We start from the raw sequence: 23527 nt of genomic DNA on the forward strand, positions 1-23527 counted from the left end.
CAAAGTTATAAAATCAACAAGAATTCTGTGGAATTTTAATAGGAAATATCAATTTTTAAAAAATTTATCTATCACTTTGATACTGAATGGATAACAATGATACCTCTTTTTTTAATAGGTAAGGAAGCTAAGAAGCTGAAGGAATCCCTTATCCAAGGCCACCCAACAAGACAATCACCATGCCTCCTAAGTTTGAGTTTTCAGTTATAAGTTCTTTTTGCTTAAACCATATTGAAGAGATTCCCATATATCAGACTGAAAATCAGGCTGCATAGTTTCCCATGCCTGCTGGTTTTCTCACACTGTGCTTCACTGCACTCTAAACTAATCCTGGAGGAAGTCAATTTAATGGAAAATTGTGCTCCTAAAAGGTTATGAATTACTCATATTTTTGCAAATTAAATTGTATGTATTAACAAGGCTGATCATTTTTTAAAGGAAGCCTTTTGTGAAATGAACAAATCACTCATTAACTGATCTATTTTGTCAGATATAGTTAGTAAATAGTCATATATAAAGGTGATGAGTTCCCCATCATTTGAGTTATTCAAACAGAATCTGTATAGCCCACTTGTCTGGGTTATTATAGAAAATGTCCATATTCTGAATAGGGATTAGCCTACATTAGATATATTTCTTCTAGCTCTAAGATTCGATGATTCATATTTACACATACATTAAGTTTTCTGGAAGTAGAACACAACTCTAAAACATAAAAGATGAAATTTCAATAATACCACTTTCTATGTCAATCTTTAAAAGAAAAATTGGAAGAAATCCATCCAACTTGTGAATATTAAAACCAAACTTTCATTTCCCTCTATTAGAAAAAGAGAAATTCCCAGCCTTTTGGGATGGGGGAGAGGCTTACTTACCACATCTGTATTCGTGATCTTCGCCAACAGTTCTGTGAGATGGTCTGAGAGGGAGTTGTCCTCACTGTCAAGCTGAAGGCCACAGATGGCTGCTCCCACACTTCCAGTTGCAATCATCGAGGGTGGGTACATGGCAAAATTAAAGTCTGTGCATAAGAAAAAAGTGCAAGGACATATTAGGACATAGAAAGAACTTGGGGGAAGATGACATATTAAAATCAGATTGTTTTATATTGGTAGAAAACTCATTAAAGATATATCCCCAATGGAGACCTTATTGGACAAGATGGACTGGGAGGGGAGTGTCACATGCCAAAAATGGAACCTTATGCAAAAGGTACCTTCCACCCAAGAGCATCTGCCCCCCGTGTGACCTTAAACAAATCTTTTCATTTCTCAGGGTCTTAAAACTGGCTTGTATATAAAAAGAGTTTCAGTTAACAATTTCTTGGGTCCTTTTCACTTCTTCATCCTGTGAATAATTTGCATATTTCTTGGTGACCAGTATAGTCAGTCCCCTGTTAGTGGTAAGGGGATGAAAAGACAATGGCAAAGATGATATACACACACACGCATATTCTATTTTATACATACACATATTATGTAAACAAATATATTTGTGTATGCGCACACACACACTAAATATAAAGTAAATAGGTACAAAGTAGTTTGGGATGGAGGTTACTAGCAATTGAGGATGGTAGCTGAAAATCAGGAAAGACTCTGGCAGAATGATGTCTAAATTTAAAAAAAAGAGGATTTAGGAGTGAATTTAAGGAATCCACATGCATTTCAGTCACAGGGAGGAATGGCGAGTACAAAGAAGATGAGTATTACATGTGAAGAACTAAGAGAAGTCCTGTTTGGCTGGTCATAGAATTTAGCGATCCAATGAGGTTGGAAAAAAAAAAATCCACCAGAATCCACTGTTTCCTGACCTTTTGCAGTGATTGCTGTATAGAGCGTGGGCAGGGAAGATGATTTTGGTTTGGAAACATGCTTCAAGTAACAGTGTCAATATTAATTTGATTGATTTAATTATGGTTCCAGAGCTGGAGAAAGGGATGTTGCATCAGTGGGTAAGATGGCTAAGGTGTAAACTGAAGCATGGCTGATTAGCTATGTTGAGCTATAATGTGTTATTATATGCCCTTACTATAATGTGCATTTAGGGCAGGGTATTCCCATTGTTTAGACCTTTACTTAACATATGCTAAGCATTTAATAAATCATTTCTTATTGATTCACTCATGAAGGAATGCAGGTCTTCTAAGTAATATTCCTTCCCTAATATTAACAGCCTATCAACTTCTCAGTTAGTAGTATTCTAGGGGCAGACTCCTAGAAGGTTTACTCTTAGTTAATTCAGAACTCAACATTTACTCAGTGCTTAATATTAAGCACAAAGCTCCACTTAACTTTCGAGGACACTAGGCCTCCAACTCCAGTTCTTAAGGAGTTTACTCATTCTACTTGCTGGGGAGGAGACAACGACATTCCTAACTACACAGAGATTAAGTATTTTTAAGGTCAGGCTACTGATAGGGTAAAGGAGAGTTTTTAAAGAACAACCCAAGTTAGCAACTTTCTAAATTATGACTCCTCCAAGTCCTAGACCTCTTATTCTATCTAAACAAGGAATTACTCTAGAAAAACTAAGGTCTGTAGCATACTCTGAAACTTTGATGATTTTTAATCTACTTATTTGTAATATTTGTATTTTATATTAAATAATAGATAAATAGGGGGCAGCTAGGTGGTGCAGTGGATAGAGCACCAGCCTTTAATTCAGGAGGACCCGAGTTCAAATCTGGTCTCAGACACTTAACACTTCCTAGCTGTGTGACCAAGTCACTTAACCCCAGCCTCAGGGGGGAAAAAATAATAGATAAATAAATAATAGAATAAATAATAGAATTACATAGTAATTTACATATATTACCTCATTTGAGCTTCACAGCAGTAGTTGTGAGGGTAAGAATTATCCCCATTTTACAGTTAAGGAAATTGAAGCTTACAGAGTTGAGTGACTTGCCCATGATCAAAACAATATTAAATATCAGTGGTAGGGTTTACATGTAAGCTCCAGCTACCTCTGTACTTTGATACCAGGTCATGAAACATTTTCAAGTATATAAAAGGTCTTTTCCTCACAACAACCTTATGTAAGCATTACGGTCCCCAAAGAAGTACTTTGCTCACCAAAATGACCTCAAAGAGAAAATATGGGAGTCAGGATGGGAACCCACCTGTCCCCAGATTCAGAATCAAGAAGTCTTTTTTCAAAGCTAATATTCTTTCTCCTAGTCCATGAGGCTCTTATGAGCTCTTAGCCAGGAAACACAGGGGTCCCCAGTGGCTTCATCTACACTGATCTAGACAGCGGGTCTTTCCCCCTTTCCATCTTCTTTGTCCCCTTAAGGTTTATTACAGTCTTGGATAAAAACTGTACCATCCTAACCTGTTTCCTTCCCACTCTGCTCTGCCAAGCTGAATGAAAGAATGCCCCTGCCCCCATTTAGCTCTGCTGTAGGTCTACTTCCACATGGGTCACATGAGAATGTTTCTCTGCCCAATAACCTCGTTAGCTCCCCTCTGTGTCATTCACAATGCAAATGAGACAGACATCCGAGACCGACAGAGGCCTCCGGCTGGAAGCATCTGGGGGCAGGGAGAAGAGAAGCTAACTCTGGCCTTTCTCTTGCTTCTGCCACAAGCCCCAGAACCGGGGCTTTCAAAGCTCACAAATGCCTGGACTTTACTGTGTAACAAACTGATGATTTGTATGGTCACTCCTATTAATTACACACTAATTAACTGATTGAAGTAAAACTGCATACATGGAGGGTGAGTATGGAAGGAAATTTGGAGAAAGCATGAAGCAGGAAGCATGTTATCCAAATGCATTTTTTATGAACTGAGGAAGATTGCAAAGAGGACATTTAAGCTGTTAGCTACAAAGCAGTTTCATGCCTGCTAATCTAAGTATGAATATTCTGATTCCCAAGAGAAATGTGAACTGGGGGGGGGGAACCTCTTATTTTGCCTTTTTCTGTGTCCTCAGCCCTTAGTACAATGCCTGGAGGCCACAGTAGGTGTCTGATAAATGCTTGCTGAATGATTGGTACAGCTTCTTTGTGGTCAATCTTATGTTGGGAAAAATGAAAACTGTCTGGTGCTGGGGCAGATTTTTCCAGTGGTTCAGGGCACTGCTGGGCTCCAACCAACAGCCAGCTCCAAAAAAAGTCCTATGTTACCTCTGGACAGATGTTCACTTGCTCTCTGGATGACAGGCTACCCACAGGGGATTTAGGGCAGGAAATGGAAAAAGAGCCAAGGAAATGACTAAGAGTCAAGAATCCTTGGAAATGTTCTGTGAAGGCCACCACCACAGGCCATAAAGTTTGCCAATGTGCAGTGTGAAGGCACCCAGGCTGGCAGCATGGTATAAGAGAAAGAACACTGAACTTAGACTATGAACAACTTTTATATTCTAAGAACTTGTTTAGTCATTACCCAATCAATGGGAATCCTCTTAGTTTCTGATTCTTCGCCACCATAAGAGGCGCTATACATATAGACAGATAGATAGAGATCTTTTCTCTTTTTCTTTGATCTAATTAGGTTACAGATTTAGTAATGGTATCTCTGGGTCAAAGGGTATATATATGCAGTTTTACAGACAAAATTTTGAGCATAATTGTGAATTATTTTACAAAAATGGATGGACCAGTTCACCACTCCACCAACAATGCAAAAAATTTAAGACTTTAATTCTGCTTTACCACTTACTGGCCAGAGACTGATGTCTTGTGGTTATAGGAAGAACAATCTATTGGGAGTTAGTGGATCTAGATTCTACTGCTTTCTCTCTAACATACATTTGCTCTGGGGGTTGTCACTAATTTTCCAACTGGAAAAAAAAAAGTACTTAATGCTTATCCAACTTGTAAAATTTTATTGTCTTACCTTAGGCTCAAGAAAATCACAAAAATAAATACCATTTGAAGATGCCCCAATCAAAAGGGCATCTTAAAAAGATACTTAAAAACTTGAGCCAGAAAGCCTCAAATAAGTTATTTCCTAGATGATTGCTGGGGAGTTATATTGTCTTTCATAATAATAGCAATTCACTTAAATTCACTTCTCCCAAAAAAACTAATCCAATACCCAAGACAAACCCAAATCAGTCCTTCAGTTGTGACGCATTTGATGAATATTATCTAGTTTGACCATGCTTGCAACCCTTGTGAGCTCAGCAACAGTGCTTCCTGGCCTCCTACTAACCCAATAGCTCTTGTTCTCTGCATAGTCTCAAGAAAGAAAAATAACTCCCTGCCCCCAACTTGCTTTAGCATCCTTACTCTCACCTGTGATTCCCTAGATAGGGACTCTGAAGGGAGGACAACATTAACTACCCTCAAACAGGCCAGACATATGGAAACATTCCAAGGGGCCTTGGGCAACGTGCCAACTAGTAGCTTAATATTAGCAGCTTCCTTAGTCAGAAAGAATGGGATGATGTAATAAATTGTGGGGTAGTTCAGATGGTTGAGTTCAGAGAAAAGAGAGTTCAATGTGAGCTGGAATAATCTAAGAAGATTTTGTGGAAGAGCTGGACTTGAGTAGGATTTGATAGAGAGAAGGGGTAAACCATACCAGCGAGACTCGGAAGGCAGGACACGTGTGGGGGGACCCAGTAAGGGTATATACAAAGGGAAAGGGGGCTCAAGAATGTCTCTACCCCATCCTACCAAGCAATCAACAAGCATTTTATTAGATGCCAACCGTGGGGAACCCAAATACAAAGAAGGGAACCATTCTTATTCTCAATACTTCTCCTCCCAAAGAGGAGAACTCAATGGGAATGATAGTAGGAAATATTTTATAAATCTCTAGAGTCAGAGTGAGGTTCCTGATACAGAATTCTTCTGGGTTGATTACAGAGTACAGCTACATATCTCTAGGGAGTCTCAGGGAGAAACCTCCTCTTCTGCTGGCTGGGAGGGCAGGAAGGAGGCACATGGCTGCTATTTCTCACCTTTCTGAAATGTATATAGAAATAGTCCAGAGAGAATTTAGGGGACTTTCCCTCAGTTCCCTCTCAATATGTGGGTGAAGAATTTCCTTATTTACCTTCCATTTACCTTTGGGAGAAGAGCAGAAATCTTTGTAGGAGCTGAGGGAAGGAGATAGGGAATTCTTTAGCACGTTCCTGAAATTTCTTCATTTTTCAGGCTTTAATCAGTTCAGGCCATCAGAACTCATTAACTGGAATTCCTATTAATTACTTGGGAAATCTATATTGAAACATTACTATTTCTTTAGATCAAAGATTCTCAGTGTGTGTGCATGCGTAAGAAAAGAGAGGCAGACTCCTTTGGCAGTATGCTGTACCTACAAACCCCTTCTCAAATAATTTTTAAATGTATAAAATGTAATATTACATTTTATTACAAAGTTAATCCATTATCTTGAAATAGAGTTATCAAAATATATTTTTAAAAAACATACCAAAAGAAACCAAATTCATCAACTTCAGGTTAAGAATCTCTTATGAACATATATAGAGTTGAAAAGGGGCAAACACTTCTTACTTCACGTAAGGGTTACACTGGATTCCTTTCAGATCTATTCCAACTTTAAGATGTGAATTTAGGGACCCTAAGTATCTCAGGCTAGGAAGGTCTAGCAACTTAGTGAACATCTGTGCCAGAGTCACAGAGGAGAGCTCTCAGTTTCTTATTAATTATTTTACTACAAGAAATCTAGGCAGTTAGTAGATAGCATAGTAAGTACAGCATAAAAGACCTTAATTCCAATATGGCTTTTGGCACCAGTTGTGTGACTATGGACTGGTCAGTTACTCTCTGCCCTCCTCAGTTTTCTCATCTGTATCTGAGAATAATACTAACACCTCCCTCCTTGGGTTGTTTTATAATGACAAAATGAGATAATATTTGTAAAAGTACAGTCCTATCTCCCGGCCTTTTGGCAGATCTCCTCCTTTTTACCACAAAGCAGGCTTTCCACATACTCAGAGACTATACTATCATCATCTATTGTTGGTGACAACTGTGAACCTTCTAATCATTTGGTCATGACCTTGGATCTTAGTACCACCCAGAAGTATTTTAATTGTTATGAACTCTAATATAATTTTACTTAGTCAAAATCTTTCATTATTTTTTATTTTCCTACACCTTAAATGCCTAATTCTGTTCTCCATTCTCATTTCTTTTTTTTTCCCCCCCTGAGGCTGGGGTTAAGTGACTTACCCAGGGTCACACAGCTAGGAAGTGTTAAGTGTCTGAGACCACATTTGAACTCGGGTCCTCCTGAATTCAGGGCTGGTGCTCTATCCACCTAGCAGCCCCCTCTCCATTCTCATTTCAACCCTAGTACTTTCCCAGGCTATCACCTTCCCTCTCCTACTCCCTTTCCAATTTTGACCTTCTGGTGCATACATTTCAACATTATATCCTTAACTTTCAAAACCCTTGCCCCTATGTTCTCATGCTTTGAAACTATGCTGATTGGGCATACTGTGAATGTTAATTCTATCCTTTCAGTGGTCTTCTCTACAGCAAGGCAATTATGGCATATTATTATTATTATCTCTTCAATTGGTTAACTATCACATCACAATTCCCTCAGGCCTCTAAAACACTTTTCTCCCACATCTTTTTGGGTGACTAATAAATGAAAGTTTAGAAGGACACAAACTTTTATTAAGAGCTTGTGCCAACCACTGGGCTAATTCCTTTAAAAAATGTTATCTCATTCGATTCTCAGAACAACCCTGGGAAGTAGGTACTATTATTACATCTATTTTACAGATGGTGAAACAGAGGTGAACAAGTTGCCTACAGTCAAACAGTTAGTAAGCATCTAAGGCCATTTCTGAACTCAGTTTTTCCTGACTCTAAGCCCAGTATTTTACCCACTGTGACCCACAGTGACTTCCAGGCAGTCCAAAAAAAATTGAGACCATTTGCTCAGAGCTCTTTATTTTTTTAATTCAATAGTTATCCTCCTGTATCTCTCCACTTTCAACTAAACTCCGAAGAAAAAGTCATCTATATTTGGTACCTTCACTTCCTCTCTGGTTTAAACCTTTTGCAATTTGACTTTAAACCTCATTATTCAACTGCTCTCACCAATAACCTATTAACTAACAAATGTAACCATTCTCTTCTAAGCCCTCATTTTTCCTGCCTCTCTTCTGCCCCTGAAACCATTGACCTTCTCTCTCTCTCCTCTTTGGATTTTTATGATACTGTTCTTTCTTGGGTTACTTTTTATCTATCTTGACTACTGCTTAATGTTATTGTTATTAAGGATCTTTATCCATGTGATAACACTAAATCAAAGCTCTATCCTGGGCCCTCTTCTCTCTCTCTCTTATCTCAACTAGTGATTTCATCGGCTCCAATGTATTGTATTATATCTATGAAAATCTCTCTCAGATCTATACAACCAGCCTCAGAATTCTCTTTCAAGCTTTGGTCCCCACATTGTCAACTGCCAAGTGGACATATACTAACTAGAAGTTGTAGAGGAATCTCAAACTCAACATGTCTAAAATAGAACTCATTGAAATTCTCTTAATTTTCCAAAATAATGATGGTACCATTACTCTTTGGGTCATTCAAGTGAACCTTTGACTCATCACTTTCACTTAACATGTGTATCCAACCAGTTAAAATTTTATTTTATTTATACCATTTACCATCATCTATCTCCTTCTCCATTCACACAGCCATCATCCTAGCTCAAGTCCTCATCATTTCTTGCATGGATACTGCAATAGCCTTATAATTAACCTCCATGCCAAGTTTTCCCTGCATTTCAAACCATTCTCCATATAGTTGCCATTATAATCCTCCTTAAATGTATGTCTGATTATGTGACATTTCTACACAACAAACTCCATTGGCTACCTATTCATTATCTACCAAAAAATATGAAGTTTATTGCAATCTTTGCAATAAATTGCCATCTTTATTATTTTGCCAGTCTTTTTACATTTTTACTCTCCTCCAAGAAACCATATAGTTAGGTCATCCTGATCTATGTGCTGTCCTTTAGCAATCCATTTTCTAAATCCATGTCAATTAATTGACTGTTAAATGATTTTATTCCTTTCTGAATTCCTAACTTCATCCAATAAGCGAATCTAAAAAAATTTTTTGAGCCTTGCATCAACTACAGTATTAAAGGCTGGGAATGCAAATGGAAAAGGAAGACAATACCTTTTCTCAAGGAGCTCTGGTTCTACTAGGACCAGGACAGCACCTAAAAGAAACCCATGACTCATCTCCAATCCATTGGTATGGATCTTATAGGTATCTATTCATTTAAATGCAAAATCTCCCATTAGATGTGAGCTCCTGAGGGTAAAGATGCTAGATTTTTATTTGCACATAATGCAAATGCTTAATGATAAGACAATTTTAGTGGGAGGGCAACTGAAAAGACTGGGATGAAGAAAGATGTTGATAATAGAAAGTCAAAGATACCAGGGGCTAGAAGAACAAATACTCTTATTTCCTATAGTACTTTCCATCCAACCAATTTGGTGCAAGTTCCAGAATCAAATTCTCACTGCAACCCAATCATCCCCTACAACTTCCCTTTTGTAAATGAAAAAATTGAAGCCCACAGATAAGGTAATTTGCCCATTGGACACCTGGCCAGTTAATGGTAGTGCTATGATTAAAATCCCAATTCTGATGGCTCTCAGACTTTCTTCTTATAGCATGTTAGGCAATTTGCTTAAGGTCACTTTGGACAGGACACAGAATCAAGCATTTTTTGTCCTCAGGATCCTCCTCCAGGTTCTTGTAACAAACAGCAAAGGAAGTCCAAAAAATACTTTAATTTTCCCTTTAGAGCTGGAGAGAGTGTGATCTCTTAGAGAATAGCACCACAGAAATAGATAGTACTTTGGTTGAAAGTCTCTCTCTGAGACCAAGAAACACTCAAATCCTTTCAAGTAGGGATAATTTTATTCTTTGCATTGGCATCCCTGGTACTTAGTAGATGTTTAATAAACACCTGATCATTGGTTAAATGCTATGCTTCTCGGACCCTTTATTAGGATTAGTGTTAGTATATATTGTCTTTATGACCATACAAATAAAGGGTAAAGACATGATTATCCTTGTTCAGAAAATAATTACAAAAATTCTACAATCCAAAAAGATACTGAATTTTAAAATTAAATACAAATGAAAAGAAAATGACAGCCATAACTGCTCTGCAATGTAACCACTAGGAGGCAATAGCAACCACATCCTTGAGAAAGACAAAGCCTAAAGAATAAAGCTAGGACCAATGTCCCATGCTCCTTACCACCGGCTCCCAAATGAAGTTAACATAGACCTCTCCTCCTGCTTCCAAGTGCAGGACTAGAAGTGGATATCCAAGTTTAGCTTTTGCTAACTTAACTCAGAGGCACAAAAAGAAGTCGGGGCAGGAAGAAAGAGAAGAACCAGGATGTTCATTTTATACAGGCTCGGATCACAACAGCACATTAATTACAGCCTGTGGAGCTTTAGAGTCCAAACCTCCAGCTTTACAGATTAGCAACCTGAGGCCCAGAGAAGGGAACTAAGTGGTCTGAGATCACATGGCTAATAAGAGGCGGGCCCAATCCTTACCCAGCTTCTGACTTCCTGGGAATATTATTTTCGAATCATAGGGTTTAGAAGTTCAAAATTCCAATGAAACATGCCATAAGTAGGTTAACACTGATTGTATAAGGGATGAAAAGCTTTAAAGGCAAAGCAAGCCTGGGACAGGATCGTGGTGCCAAAAGGGGTGTGAGGCAGGATGTGTTGTGGGCTTTGGGAAGAGTATTAATCACCTTCTCCTTTCCTCCCAATGGTGAGTTCAAAAGGAGATGGCATTGGTCCTTCTGTTCTCAGTGGATGGCTAGGAACATGACATAAGGAGTCAAAAATCACCAAGCCCTTAATTAGGATTTCTAGTCATTTAAAATGTTCTTTTTTGTCATTTTGTTTTTAAAGAAAGAATACTGAATTTAGAGTTAAAAGGCTTGGATTCAAATCCTTAGCACCTTTTTGTGTGACCTTAGGAAAAACCAATCAATGTTTTTGAGCTTGTTTCCTTATTGGTAAAATGAGGTGGGTTGGAATAGATACGTTCAAGGACCTTTCTTGTTTAAAATCCTATGATTCAGGGCAGCTGGGTGGCGCAGTGGATAGAGCACCAGCCTTGAATTCTAGAAAACCCGAGTTCAAATCTGGTCTCAGACACTTAACACTTCCTAGCTGTGTGACCCTGGCAAGTCACTTAACCCCAGCCTCAAAAAAATAAATAAAATAAAATCTTATGATTCTTTTATTCTATAAGTCCCAGCTCCCTTCTATGTCTAAACCTATGATCCATAGGATAGTCAATTATTATATATAAAAGCACTTTATGAGTGTGATATAAATCTGAGTTGTTATTATTGTTGCCAAATCTGGAACTATGAAGTCCAAAAGCTGACTGTTTAATTCCTGGGGGGATGTACTCTACAGGAGAAAAGTAACTGGCTTTACCAGGGGCCTTCATTCATCAAGGGTAAATCTAAGGATGGCATGAGGTTTGGGTCAGATTCCAGTAGGAACCCAGGTGCTTTAAAAGTCAAACCTACCTTGATGGTCATTTAAAGCCAGGCCCAATTAAGAAAGGAAAAAGTTTTTGTGCTGATAGGATCTTATTCTTAAATCCTATACACTGGAAGGTCTCACTCCCCTTCTTCTGGCCTCTCTGTTATTTTCCCTATCTTGCCCTTTCACACACATATACTCTCTCTATCACCACTTATTGAAATCACCAGCAGTTCTTTTTCACAGCCATCTATTCCCATGATCTGGCCTGATGACTGGCTCTGAGGTCAACAAATGGCTCAGAAGATCCCCCATTTTGCTGGTGATTGATCATTACCCCTAATATACCAGAGAGGAAAGGAAAGACACAAGAGCAAGAGGAAAAGAATGGATTTGTTAAATGGTCTAGGTCTTGATATATAATTTACCTGAACCTTAGCAGGTGTGTGGTTCCTGCACCCCAGATACCATATGCAAAGCATAGTGCTAAGGGCTCATATATTCATATATCCATTAATCCCAAGAGCTAAAATCATGGAAAGCTAATATCCCGAGACCTTAGTTTCTCCCTGATAACACCCTAGACTGTAAGCCCTTAATCCAGGTCTGGGACATATCTGTGTAAGTCTTGCATAGTAAGTATTAAGACAATTAAGTCAAAACTCTATAATAATATGGTTACTTTCATACCCAATAAGCTTTCTCTCTATGAGGCTTTCTGAGATTAATCCTACCTAATTAAATACTCAGTTTGCACAGTATTTATACTTCCTAATAGGTCTTTTCCTGTTTATGTCCTTTTCTTATTAAGAAACAAAAAACTCTCTTGAGGGCAAAACATTTTGCTTGGTATTTCTCACAGTAGGTTCTGTTTGAACTGAATCTATTGTTTTGACTCAATAGGTTATGGTCTTTAGTTCTGATGAAGAGTTAAGTGTAATCAGCTAGCTAAGGAAGCCAGGAAAGGACTGCTGAATTTTAGGATAGGTGTGAAATTAAGGGGGCCTGTCCTATGGGGAAATTGCTCTGTTCCCGGCAATCATAGAGATTATAGCATTTCAACCTGGAAGGGACCTTACTGATCTTGTAATTCAACTCCCTCATTTTTATACATGAGAAAACTCATTTTAAGACTCAGTGATTTGCAGAGGTCAAAATAGAAGAGGATCTATTCTAGAAAAAAGTCAGTAAGGATATAAGGACAATAATGGTTCTTTGGCTCCCAACAGCTAGGCAGTGAGGGAGCTTAGAAACTGGGGTCAGCCATGGTAGGATCAGAGAAAGGACGAGTTAACCTCACCCCCACAGTGCTGTATGATTAACAAAGAGGAAAGGAAGGACAGGACCTAAGGAGAACAAAATAATGAGTCACGGAGGGATTGACCTCTATGGATGAAGCCAGAAAGCAGAAAAGAAGAAGGAGGAAAATCATTTAGTCTAAAAAGATGGTTCAGTCTAGCTTGTCGGGGGTTTTCAGAATGGACCAGTGAGATTACTGGAACAGAAGTCACCGCCTTTCAACCTAAACATATAGCATATATTCTGCATCAAATACATTAGGCTATGAGGGAATGAAATGTTGGGAACCTGAGATTGTAAAGCTACATTCCAAAGTCCATATCATACAAGAAAAAGACAAAAGAAATCATTAGATTTTGGGAGAGCAATAATGTTTATAAGCCTTTTCTTTTGACTGGCTCAGTGATTAGATTGGTATAGCAAATTCCTCTACCAATCCTCCATCTCCTGACTTCCTTTAAGTCCCTTCACCAAGCCTTCTTAATTCCAATGCCTTCCTTCTGTCAATTATTTCCCACTTAGCCCATATGTAATTTGCTTTGTATATATGTTTCCATGTCATTTTCCTTAATCTGAGGTTCTCGGACCTCTTGGAGATTTTTGACCTTAATTAGGAAAATTTACACTTTAATTTTACTAACCTTTGGATTCCTTTGTACTCCTAAGTAATTTATTTTGTGCATTATTCAGAGAAGGGTCCATAGGCTTCACTAGAATACTCAAAGAGGCTATAACAAAAATGTTTAAGAACCCTAGCTCTAAGTATCACAGAAATTAATTCCTAAAATACAGATAGCTATACAACTCTCTTCTGTGTCCAGACTGAGCTGAATGTCCATCTCCTCAGGCAGGTCTGCCCATATGTATTTTGTAGGTAAAGTGATGCTTTAACTAACTCAATTCCAAGTCACACTCCTCCACTGGAAGGCTGGGCTTCAGGTACTAAATGCAACCTACCACAAAGAAATACTAAACAAAGGGAAGATTTTCACTCAGAGAGGTGATATTCTGTTCCATTTCACCTCTACTTTCTTTAGATACTGAGGGAAAAGGGGGTCCAAGAGAACCAACCATCAAATGTGGCTAAATATAACACGAGTTTGAAATATTTTAAAATAAAGAATGCGCTTGCTGAGTCTATTTTTACAATGCCAAGAATCAAGATAGTGCAGTGTTCACCCAAGGAGGAAGAGAAAACTCAGCTAATTATATTCTTCCAGACTTCCACTATTCTCCTTTATAAAAATAGGAGGATCTATACTTTGACATTATTCCTTTAACTTACATTTAAACTCACTCCTCAATTTCTTTTCAGCTTATCTCCAAACTATGCATTCCTTCAAAAGATTAAATATTATAGCAATGAAACTGAGGATAGTCTAGTAATTTCCTAATTAAGTTCAAAAACCTCCAAGAGGTCTGGGAACCTCAGGTTAAGGAAAATGGCATGGAAACATGTATACAAAATTGTTCTAAACAATTAAAAAACAGGTTTATGTGAACTTTTCCTTTAGAACCTACCAAAGTGTGGCCCCCACCTCGCATTTCTTAGTCTTCTCTAACCCGTGAGAACCAGAAAACTACCCTTACCTGTTGCACAAAGAGCAATAAATGTCTGTGCATGCTTTCGGATCAAAAGCAGCTTGTCTTTCGGCAGGGGCAACTTCCGTAAAATGTGCTCGATGAAATCGTGAGGGGTCACAGCTGCCAAGTTCCACTTCAACTTGCCCAATACCACCAATTCCCATTCCTGGGGGGAAAGAAAGGGGGAAAAAAAAAAGAATAGAATCTGAATATATTGGAAAGAGAGATGCAAGGGATGCTGGTGAATGGCATTAAATCACTGCTAAGATTTTAGACTTGAACTCTTCTCCCCATAGCTTAATTGTTTTGTGGGACTCTCTTGTAGTGGGGAACCTCTTCGTGTTATTAGAAGAGTAAAATGCAAATTCAGGTAGCATCTTACTTACAGTAGGAAGTAGTAAGAAATGGTTTATGGTTAATACAAAAAGAGATTTCTAGTGCCATCTATCAGAAATCTGCCTGGGACTACACTATGACTTATCAAATTTACAGGTGACATAGACACAAAGCTGGAAGGGAGTCAATTTTAATTTATATGCTTACTATATACAAGGTACTGTGAAAGATTTATATTCTACTGCTGACATGTACCAAAAATTATCAGCAATATTGGATAGTTAGGAGATAACACTTGTGTGAAGCCTTGAAAAAGGTAGGATTTGGAGGAAGATTAAATATAAAATATTCAATGATTGTCAGAATCCAAAAATGATCTTGATTGTATATAGAATGCAGGGCTGAATTTGTTAAAATAGAAATAAATGTAAAATCCTAATCGAGGGTTCAAAAGAACAATTTCACAAATACTAAATGGGGAAGATAAGAATAAATCATATATATATATATATATATATGTATACACACATATACATATATATATATATATATATATGCATTATAATAACAAGAAAAATGAACAATATCTTAGGCTGTATTAAAAGAGGGAATGCCTACCACAGAAGGTAGGCAGACAATACCCAGAGTACTGCATCATGTTCTGGATGTCCCATTTTAGGGATGACATACTGATAAGTTATAGTGTGACCATAGTAAGCTATAGGGACAGAGAAAATGACAAACCAGAATAAATGAAATAAATTGAGCTTGGAAAGGCCTTGATAGATAGGGTAGTTAGCATCAAGTAATAGGAAAGTTATTATATGGAAAAGGGAATTGGACTGTTTAGCTTGAACCCAAAAGGCAAAAAGAGAAGCAATACGTAACAATTACAGAAAAGTAGATTTGACTGGATCTTTCAAAAAAAAAAAAACAAAACAAACCTAGCAAACAAAAAAACCCAAAACACCCTCCCCTCCAACCCAACCCTAACAATTATAGCTATCTAAGTGAAATAGATTGTCTTCAGAATTACTGGGTCCTCTACCACTTGAGATTTCCAAACAGAGGCAGGTTGACCACTCATTGGGACAGTGTGAAGAGTAATCTTGTTTAACAATAGCTGACATTTAAGACCCACAAAGCTCTCTACTATTACCTTGCTATATCAGGTACTAGTTGGAGTAGATGGCCTCTAAATGTTTAAACTGTTAAAATTACTGACTTTCTTCTTTTGTTAAAAATATAAATTCTTGGCAAGTCTAGGGAGCGTATTTCCCTGATATTTATTCTTTGCCAAGATTCTATTTCTCTTTGTCCCAAATCCCATGCTGCTGTTTGTCCACCTAGAAAGCTTAACTAACAGTTAGATAGTGCCAAGGTCGCTGTGGTCCTTCTGTAAAAATTTATTTTTAATGTCTGTGTCAGTGAAGTTTATAATTTAATTCCTCATGGAAAAATGAAGATTGAAATAATCTTCCTTGACCCTGCTCCATGGCAACCTGCATCTTGCAATAGTCTGATTGTACTTCTTAGGCAATGGCAAAAAATGGCATACTTATTTTTTTCTCAGATGGCATAATTTGAAGATCAAAGAATCATCATCTCAAATTTAGCAAGGATTTTAGAGTCCAACCTATCCCTTTTCTATAACATAATACCCCAAATGGATATCTAGTTTCTGCTTGAAGTCTTTCAATGAAGGGGCATCTACTACTTCCTGAAGTTTGTTGTTGTTCAGTCATGTCTAACACTTTATGATCCCATTTGGGGTTTTCTTGGCAAAGACACCATAGTGGTTTGCCATTTTCTTCTCTAGCTCATTTTATAGATAAGGAAACTGAGGCAAATAGGATTAAGTGACTTGTCCAGGGTCATACACTCAACAAATATATGAGGTCACATCTGAAATCAGGTTTTACTGATTCCAGGTCCAGTGTTCTGTTCTCTGTACCACCTAGATGCCCACTTACTTGAGGGAGTCCCTTCTATTTTGAGATATCTTCAGTTCTTGGTGTTGCCTAGTATCAACCTTCTATTTGATACTTTCAAACTCTCATTCACTGCTCACAGTTCTACTATTCAGGACCAAACTGAATAAGGCCACTCTATTTTCCACATAAGTTTCCTTCCAACATTTGGTTATTACTCTCTTGTATCTACTAAGTCATTTATTTTCCAAGATACCTCCCCTCATCACTTCAAGGACTTTCTCCATTTTGGCTCTTCTTCACAAGACACTCTCCAGCTTATCAATATTCCTTCTAAAATGTAGTGTCTAGAACTGAATACAAAACTCTACAAATACTTTGACCGGGGCAGAATACAGAGAAACTTTTACCTCCCTAATCCTTGAGATTATACCTCTCTTAATATGCCAAAACCAACCTTTTTTTTGGCTGCTATATCACAATAAAGATGAATTTTGAACATGCAGAGTACAAAACCTCAAGATTTGGTTTTATATGATGGATTGCTATCTAGCCACAACTACCCCATCTTGTACTTATAAAACAGATTTTAAAAAATTAACTCTAATAGTCATTATTTGACTCAACATTCTTGCTAAAGCTCTTTTTTGTATCCTTATTCCCATCATTAGTGTTAGTTCTCCCTTCTGCTTTGATAAGATTGCCTTTATTATTCTGTCCAAGGGCTAAGCATGCAAATATCAGATCTTCTAGGTTTTGCACCATCAGTTCCCTTAAAGATCAGTCCTCACTGAGCATCTTTAGGAAGTTTTGTCCAAGGTGAAACAGACTAAAAAGGATATAACAGCTGGAATTAAAAAATGCCAGAGGATTTCTTCAAAAAGAAGGAAAAGAGAGAAAACCCAATACTCTCCCATTTGTCCTAAGAAATTCAACTCTCTTTTTCTTGTTCAGTTTAAAGGCTGTTCAAAATATTGTCCTAATTTCTTAGTCTGGAAAATTAAGCTTTGGTATTATTTCCTCCCACTCCCCCCCCTCCCACTAACTAGCTCTTTAATCTTGGCACACATATTTCTTCATCTAGAAAATGACTTGGAACCCACAATGCTCAAGATTCCTTTTCTAGCATTAAAATTAGCTGTCTATGATAGGAGAATGGGGAATGGTATCAAAGCATTTAAAGATGACTACTTAATCCTAGGAAGCTTCCAGTCTAGGTTTTCAGGGAACTATGAAAATGTCTTGCATATCATAGTTCAAGTTCAATAGATTATATTTATTTGTGAATACATTTCATTACCCCACTGACTGCAAGTTCTGTGAAGTCAGAGATCATACTATTTTCCTATTGATTTTGCCCTTAACTGAAGATCTCTACATTCGTCCTAAGCAAGCAGAATGCCTTGCATGTTGAATCTCAAGGCACTATACAGAATGTAAGCCCGACCCACTAGTCTGGTGTCTTGCACAAAGGACATGATTAAAGAATATTTGTTAAATCAAACACATGACTTCTGAATTTGCCAGTGTGTTGAAATGAATGGAGCTGTCACTGATGTTGACATCTTTCTTCCGGCTCTTATGAATTGATATGGGCACATTCCATTGCCCACAGAATAATAGCCTGGTCCCCAAACCCTACAGTTTCCCCTCTATAAGCTCCAAAGTCAACTTCGACTATTTTTGGAAACTGGCGAAATCCTGAGGTCTTACTGACTACAAAGCTAGGTTGAAACCCCAGCCTCTAGCTCTATAAAAGGATATTGGTGCAAGAGTTTTTTCTTGCACAATTTTAAAAAGAGATATCTCTCTAGAGGAAACCACTTTTCTTCAGCCTCAGAGAAGCAGCTGAAATTTGGCAGTGTTTCAAAGGTGAAGTCATTCACTGTGGCTGTCTATATACCCCTTGGCAAATCCTTCCTCCTACCTCTTGGTTTATGAATTTCTGCCATTAGATGGCAGCACCGCCCATAGGAACAGCCCCCTTTACCAGTTAATGTAATTTCCTTAAGAGAGCCCCAACCACTTTTTTATAGATCATGGTCACTATGTAGATTAGAGATGGAACATATAGACACTACTACTCCAATCCCTGGTTTATAAGAGACAGCTTCAGAGGAAAAGAGAGGGGTTGTTCTGTATAAAAAGGGAGAGGGAAAATTTTCATCTCTCTTTATAAGGTTTGGGGGGTAGAATGAAAGAAGGGGATATTTCCTAATAAACCCAGAAAGGAGGGATCGAACCAGAGCCATTGCTTGTAACCTACCAACTCTCTCCTTTTCTTCCAAACTTGGTGCAAAAAAAATCTTGCCCCTAAAAAAGTCTATTACTTCAGAGATGCTAAAAACCAAATCAACTACTGGAATGATACATAGTCCCAGCTCAGAGTTACTTAGTAACACCTGTATCCTGAGCAAGTTACTCCATCATTGCATGCCTCAGTTTCCTCATTTGTAAAATGAGGAGGTGGATTGAGGAGAACACCTCCCAGGTCTCTTTGAGTTTTAAGTCTACATCAGGTCAGATTCCCATCTAGAAAAGTTAGATTATTATTTTCTCAGCATTTAAAGATCAAATTCAGTCTGTAGATCAGCAAGCAGGCTCCTGTCATTCCTATCTCTCACCAAATAGATACTGATATACAAGAATAAATTTAAACAATCCATATTTATACCTTCTTTTCTTGATAGAGATATCACTCACAAAAGAGAAAGACAGCAGTATTAAAGAGCTATAGTAAATGCAAGAATCTAGGAAAGGGGCTGAACAGAATGGGAAGGAGGAGGCATTAATTACCAGCAGCTCTTGGGGTTTGACAGAATTATCTGTATAAATGCACAGTTTCTCTGCCGTGAGGGGGATGGTTTCCTTCAGCTTAGAGGCCAGGAACATGCAGACAGCACCCAGAAGTTGGAGACGGCACTTAGGAGTGGGCACCCCAGCCAAGAAACGGTCCAGGTAATTCATGGCTAAAGGGAAAACCTCTTCTTCGCATTTCTGCTCTTCACAGACCTACAATGGGTGGATAGGAAGGGGGGTTGGGGGAAGGGAGAAGAGAGTGTGGGAGATAAAGAGGGAGAACCAGAATATAGTTAACCAACTCAAACGATTTTATTTTAGGGGATGGGGAGGGCTGCGGATGTGATGGAGTTATAAGATTAGAGACAGGAAGTTATAGACAGCTGACCAGGTATCTGACATCCCGATTCCATTAAAGAAAAAAAAAAAAAAAAGAAATGAATTAAATAAAATCCCCAAGTCAAAGGAATAAGCAGTAGCTTGCCCATCCCACTTTCTCTTGCTACATACTTCTTTCGCTGGCTCTCACTCTTTTTTTAAAAATTTCTTCATATTGAAAAATAAAATCAAAATTACCCAGGCAACTGGTGGGCAGTACTTGGACATAATCAAACCTCAGGACCTTTCCTCTATCATTCCATATAACTAAAAAAAATGCTTAGGGTGGTGTCGGTGGGAAATCGTGGCTCCGAGATCCAGTAGTTGCTAGTGGGGTGGGGGTGGGGGTGGAGAAAAGGGGGGAAGGGAGGAGAGGAAGAAATGTCGCAGTCTCAGCTGCAGAGTCGGAGAAGTGGCCGTGGCCGTTTCAAAAATTTACTAAAAATCGAGGAATAATTCTAGAGGAGCCATTTCAGCACTAAAACCCCAAGAAGGGTTCCGGCTTTCCAAATTTGTTTGTTGGGGGTGCTTAGACATTTTTATTCCGGCTTTTTAGAATGTTTCTTACAGAGGTCCAACTCGCTCACAAGCAGTTAAGAAAGCAAGTGACCGCTATGTCCTGCTGGGCCCCACAAGGATGAGAGCAAGGGAAGGTAGTGGGGGTGGAGAAATGGGGTTGCTCTAAAGAGCAACTGAGGGTGGGCCACCGTCTTACTTGTTTTAGGGGTGTCCTGAACCCCTTTCCTTTCCTTCCTCACCCCACCCAAATCTCCGCAGGAAACAAACTCTTAAGTAACTGAACTCCTTAAGTAATCCTTCTAGGGATGTGGGACTGGGGGCAGAGTACAAAGGCAGAAGAGGGGTACTGGGGTCACGAGGGAGGTCTTCTGAAGATCCAGTGGTAATTTCAAGATTCTTGAAGCCGAATTTGCTAAGCAACATGGCGAAACCATGGCAGGTCCAAGGCTATGCATACGTGGGCACTTTGAGAAAGTTACTGGGCAAAGATTTGGGTGGGGGAGGAGAAAGGGTATGTGTGTGGGGGGTCATCTCTGCCCCCCTATTTTCTTCAGAGTTTGGGGCTACTTTAATTGCCGGCCCTTCTTCCTTCTCCGCTCCCCCTCCCCCAGCCCACTCTTCAGTGCCAACAGTGGATCCCCGACCGCATGCGGAGACTTGGGGCTGGGATAAATTGGCTTTTACATTTTTTTTTGCAACTTTTCTGCTCACATCGCCATACACGCATACAAAGTACACATGCGCGCGGACACACACATATATACATACATACACACACGCTGCACAGACACGCCGAAAGCAGCCTCCGCAGGTTGGGGGCTGGAAGCAGGGGAACACATGCGAACCTGCACACGCGGGCAGGCTCGGAAGCCCTCAGCCTTCCCCTCTCGGCCGCCACCCCACCGCTGCAGATCTCACCCAGATTCGGGCCAGTCCCCTCATTTTCCCTCCTCCCCCGCCCCCAATCCTGCCTCGCGCAGATCATAAAAAAGGCCACGAGTCCAGCAGAGGCGCGCGCGGAATAACCGAGTTTAGGTTAAGAGTGCGCGGTGCAAAAGTTCCGAGGTCTCAGCCCCTCAAGATCCCCGAAATAGAGGAGGGGATGTGAGGGGGGGAGAGGTTTCCGCGGGGAGGGTCCAGACCAACCTCCAGCATCCAAGTCGCCACCATTCTCCTCATGTAGGGCTGAATGTCCTTTTGAACACATTTGAAATAGGAGCACTGGGGTAGATAGCGTTCCTCGATGGTGAGCAAGTTAAGCAAAACGCGGTCATCGAACAAGAGGCTGGGGTCCGGCACGGCCCTCCGGATGGGGTCCACCTCGCAGCACAGCAGCTCCATGACGTTCCCGAGGAATCTACTTCTCTTCCCTCCCCGCCCCCCTCCTTTTCCTCAAGACTAGAAAAGGTTTTGGGGGGTGGGTGGGAGTCCTTACCTCCTTCTTTTACAAAAAGAAGGGAGGGGGCGAAGGGAGGGAAGCAAGATGGGTAAACGAGGAAGAGGCTGTAAGAGAGCTGCTCCACTCACTCCTGCTCTCCCTTCAAACTTTTCTGGTCTTAGGCTCTCTTTCCTCCTGCAGAGGAGGCAGTGACGTAAGCCGGCTGGGCAGTTAGCTCCCCTCCCTCCCTCCCTCCCTCTCCTCCCCCTAGTTCCTCCTCCGCTCCTTCTTTCAGCCTCTCTCCCTCCCTTCCCCTCTCGTTATTATGGAGAACAGCAGCTGGTGAGATGTAACATCAAACGCTCCCCCCACCCCTTTTCTTTTCTCCTTTGCCCTCTCCCTCTATCCGCTCTAGCAAAAAGGAACCAGGGGCCCACGTACAGGGTAGCCCATAAAAAATGACAGCTTCCCGTTTCACCTCCTTCCTCCACTTTTTCAATGAATTGTGTCCTACAGAATGTCCCAAAAGTCTTAGTGCAGTGTACGTCTGGGTGGGGGTGGGAGGATTCCCATTTCCCCAAATAAAACCCTGCCTATGCTCCCTTTGGCTTTCCTGTATCTTTCTCCAGATGCTTGCATAGTGAAGGATGTATGCAAGGGAGGGGGAGTGGACAATTTTGAAATTGATCTTTAAGTGAAAAATGGGAGTTTATTTGGAAAAAAAAAAAATTGCATGTCTAGCTTTGGATAGGGTTGAGGCTCCGGCCTCGCCTGTGCTCCAGATAAACTTCTTTCAGAGCACTTTAGCTAAAAGTGCTCAGAATACAATGTCCCGTCCCCGCCTCCCCTCCGAGTCCCGCGCGCGCGCTCGCAGAAACCACCTTCCTTTCCTCTAGACTAGCAAGAGAAGGAAGAGGAAGGGGGACGGTTCCAGGGTGGGTGGATGCACCCCCAGCAGACAGGAACTCCTAGAGGGAAGCGTTCTGCCCTAGGGTGTGTGTGTGTGTGTGTGTGTGTGTGTGGTGGGGGGACATGAAGCCACTGGTTAGAAAGGATGGGGATCATAAGGATAAGGAAGGGTAAGGTAGGGAAAGAGGAGTCTGGCATTAGGCCTGAAGGAAACCCAGGGGCTCCCCAGCAGCAAGCACTCGGGAGTTTAAGCCCCTCTAGCTTGACTTTGCCTCTATCTGCGGAGAAGCAGCCGGAGGTTTCTGAACAGGGCCTGACCACACAGATACAGCTTTCTAGGAAATAGAGGGGAGGTGGAGGAGGGGACTGATTAGATTTAGCTCCCCTCCCCCACCCCACCCCTCTGCGCATAGCTGACGGTCTCCGCTGTCAGTTTGCGTGCATCCAACTTGCTTCTCAGGATGCATCGCTGGCAGACGTCGTTTTCCTTTTAATTAGTTATTAAACTCCCGGACCCTGATTCTAGGTCACGGCTCTTCTCTTCCACCTAGAATCCCCTAGCATCTAATATTAGGAGGATGGGATGTCTCCCTCGCTCTCTCCCAGCCACGCCCTTTGGGCACTCAGCACGTGCTGGGGGGTACCGGGCACTGCTGGGTTCTTCTCCTCCCCGATCTACTGAGTTAAAAAGTTCTGCAAGCCTTAATGACAAGGGACTGGAGAAAGGGAGATGTGAAAGCAAAGGGGAGGGGGAGTGGAGAAGGTGATGTGCTGTGGAGGCGGTGAAGGTTGGATGATCTGGTTCATGAGACTTTCATGAAGACCAGAGGTGGAACAACTGAGAGTAGGTAGAAATGGAGAAAATCCGAAGTACAAGTAATTAATTCAGCCCCTTTA

At 40.2% G+C, this 23527-nt stretch overlaps 1 protein-coding gene across 1 annotated transcript in view; it reads right to left on the reverse strand.

The window, feature by feature from the left end:
* Positions 1–21942, reverse strand: part of CCND2 (cyclin D2) — a 36055-nt gene extending 14113 nt beyond the window's left edge. The window contains exons 1-4 of the mRNA XM_074269235.1: positions 21490–21942; positions 19444–19659; positions 14387–14546; positions 876–1021 (exon numbers count right to left, since the gene is read on the reverse strand). Of these exons, the coding sequence (XP_074125336.1) occupies positions 876–1021; positions 14387–14546; positions 19444–19659; positions 21490–21684 (717 nt within the window). The 5' untranslated portion in view covers positions 21685–21942. The remainder of the gene's footprint in view (positions 1–875; positions 1022–14386; positions 14547–19443; positions 19660–21489) is intronic.
* Positions 21943–23527: the final 1585 nt, after the last annotated feature.

Source organism: Sminthopsis crassicaudata, chromosome 5 (assembly GCF_048593235.1).
Source record: "Sminthopsis crassicaudata isolate SCR6 chromosome 5, ASM4859323v1, whole genome shotgun sequence".
Lineage (NCBI taxonomy): Eukaryota > Metazoa > Chordata > Mammalia > Dasyuromorphia > Dasyuridae > Sminthopsis > Sminthopsis crassicaudata.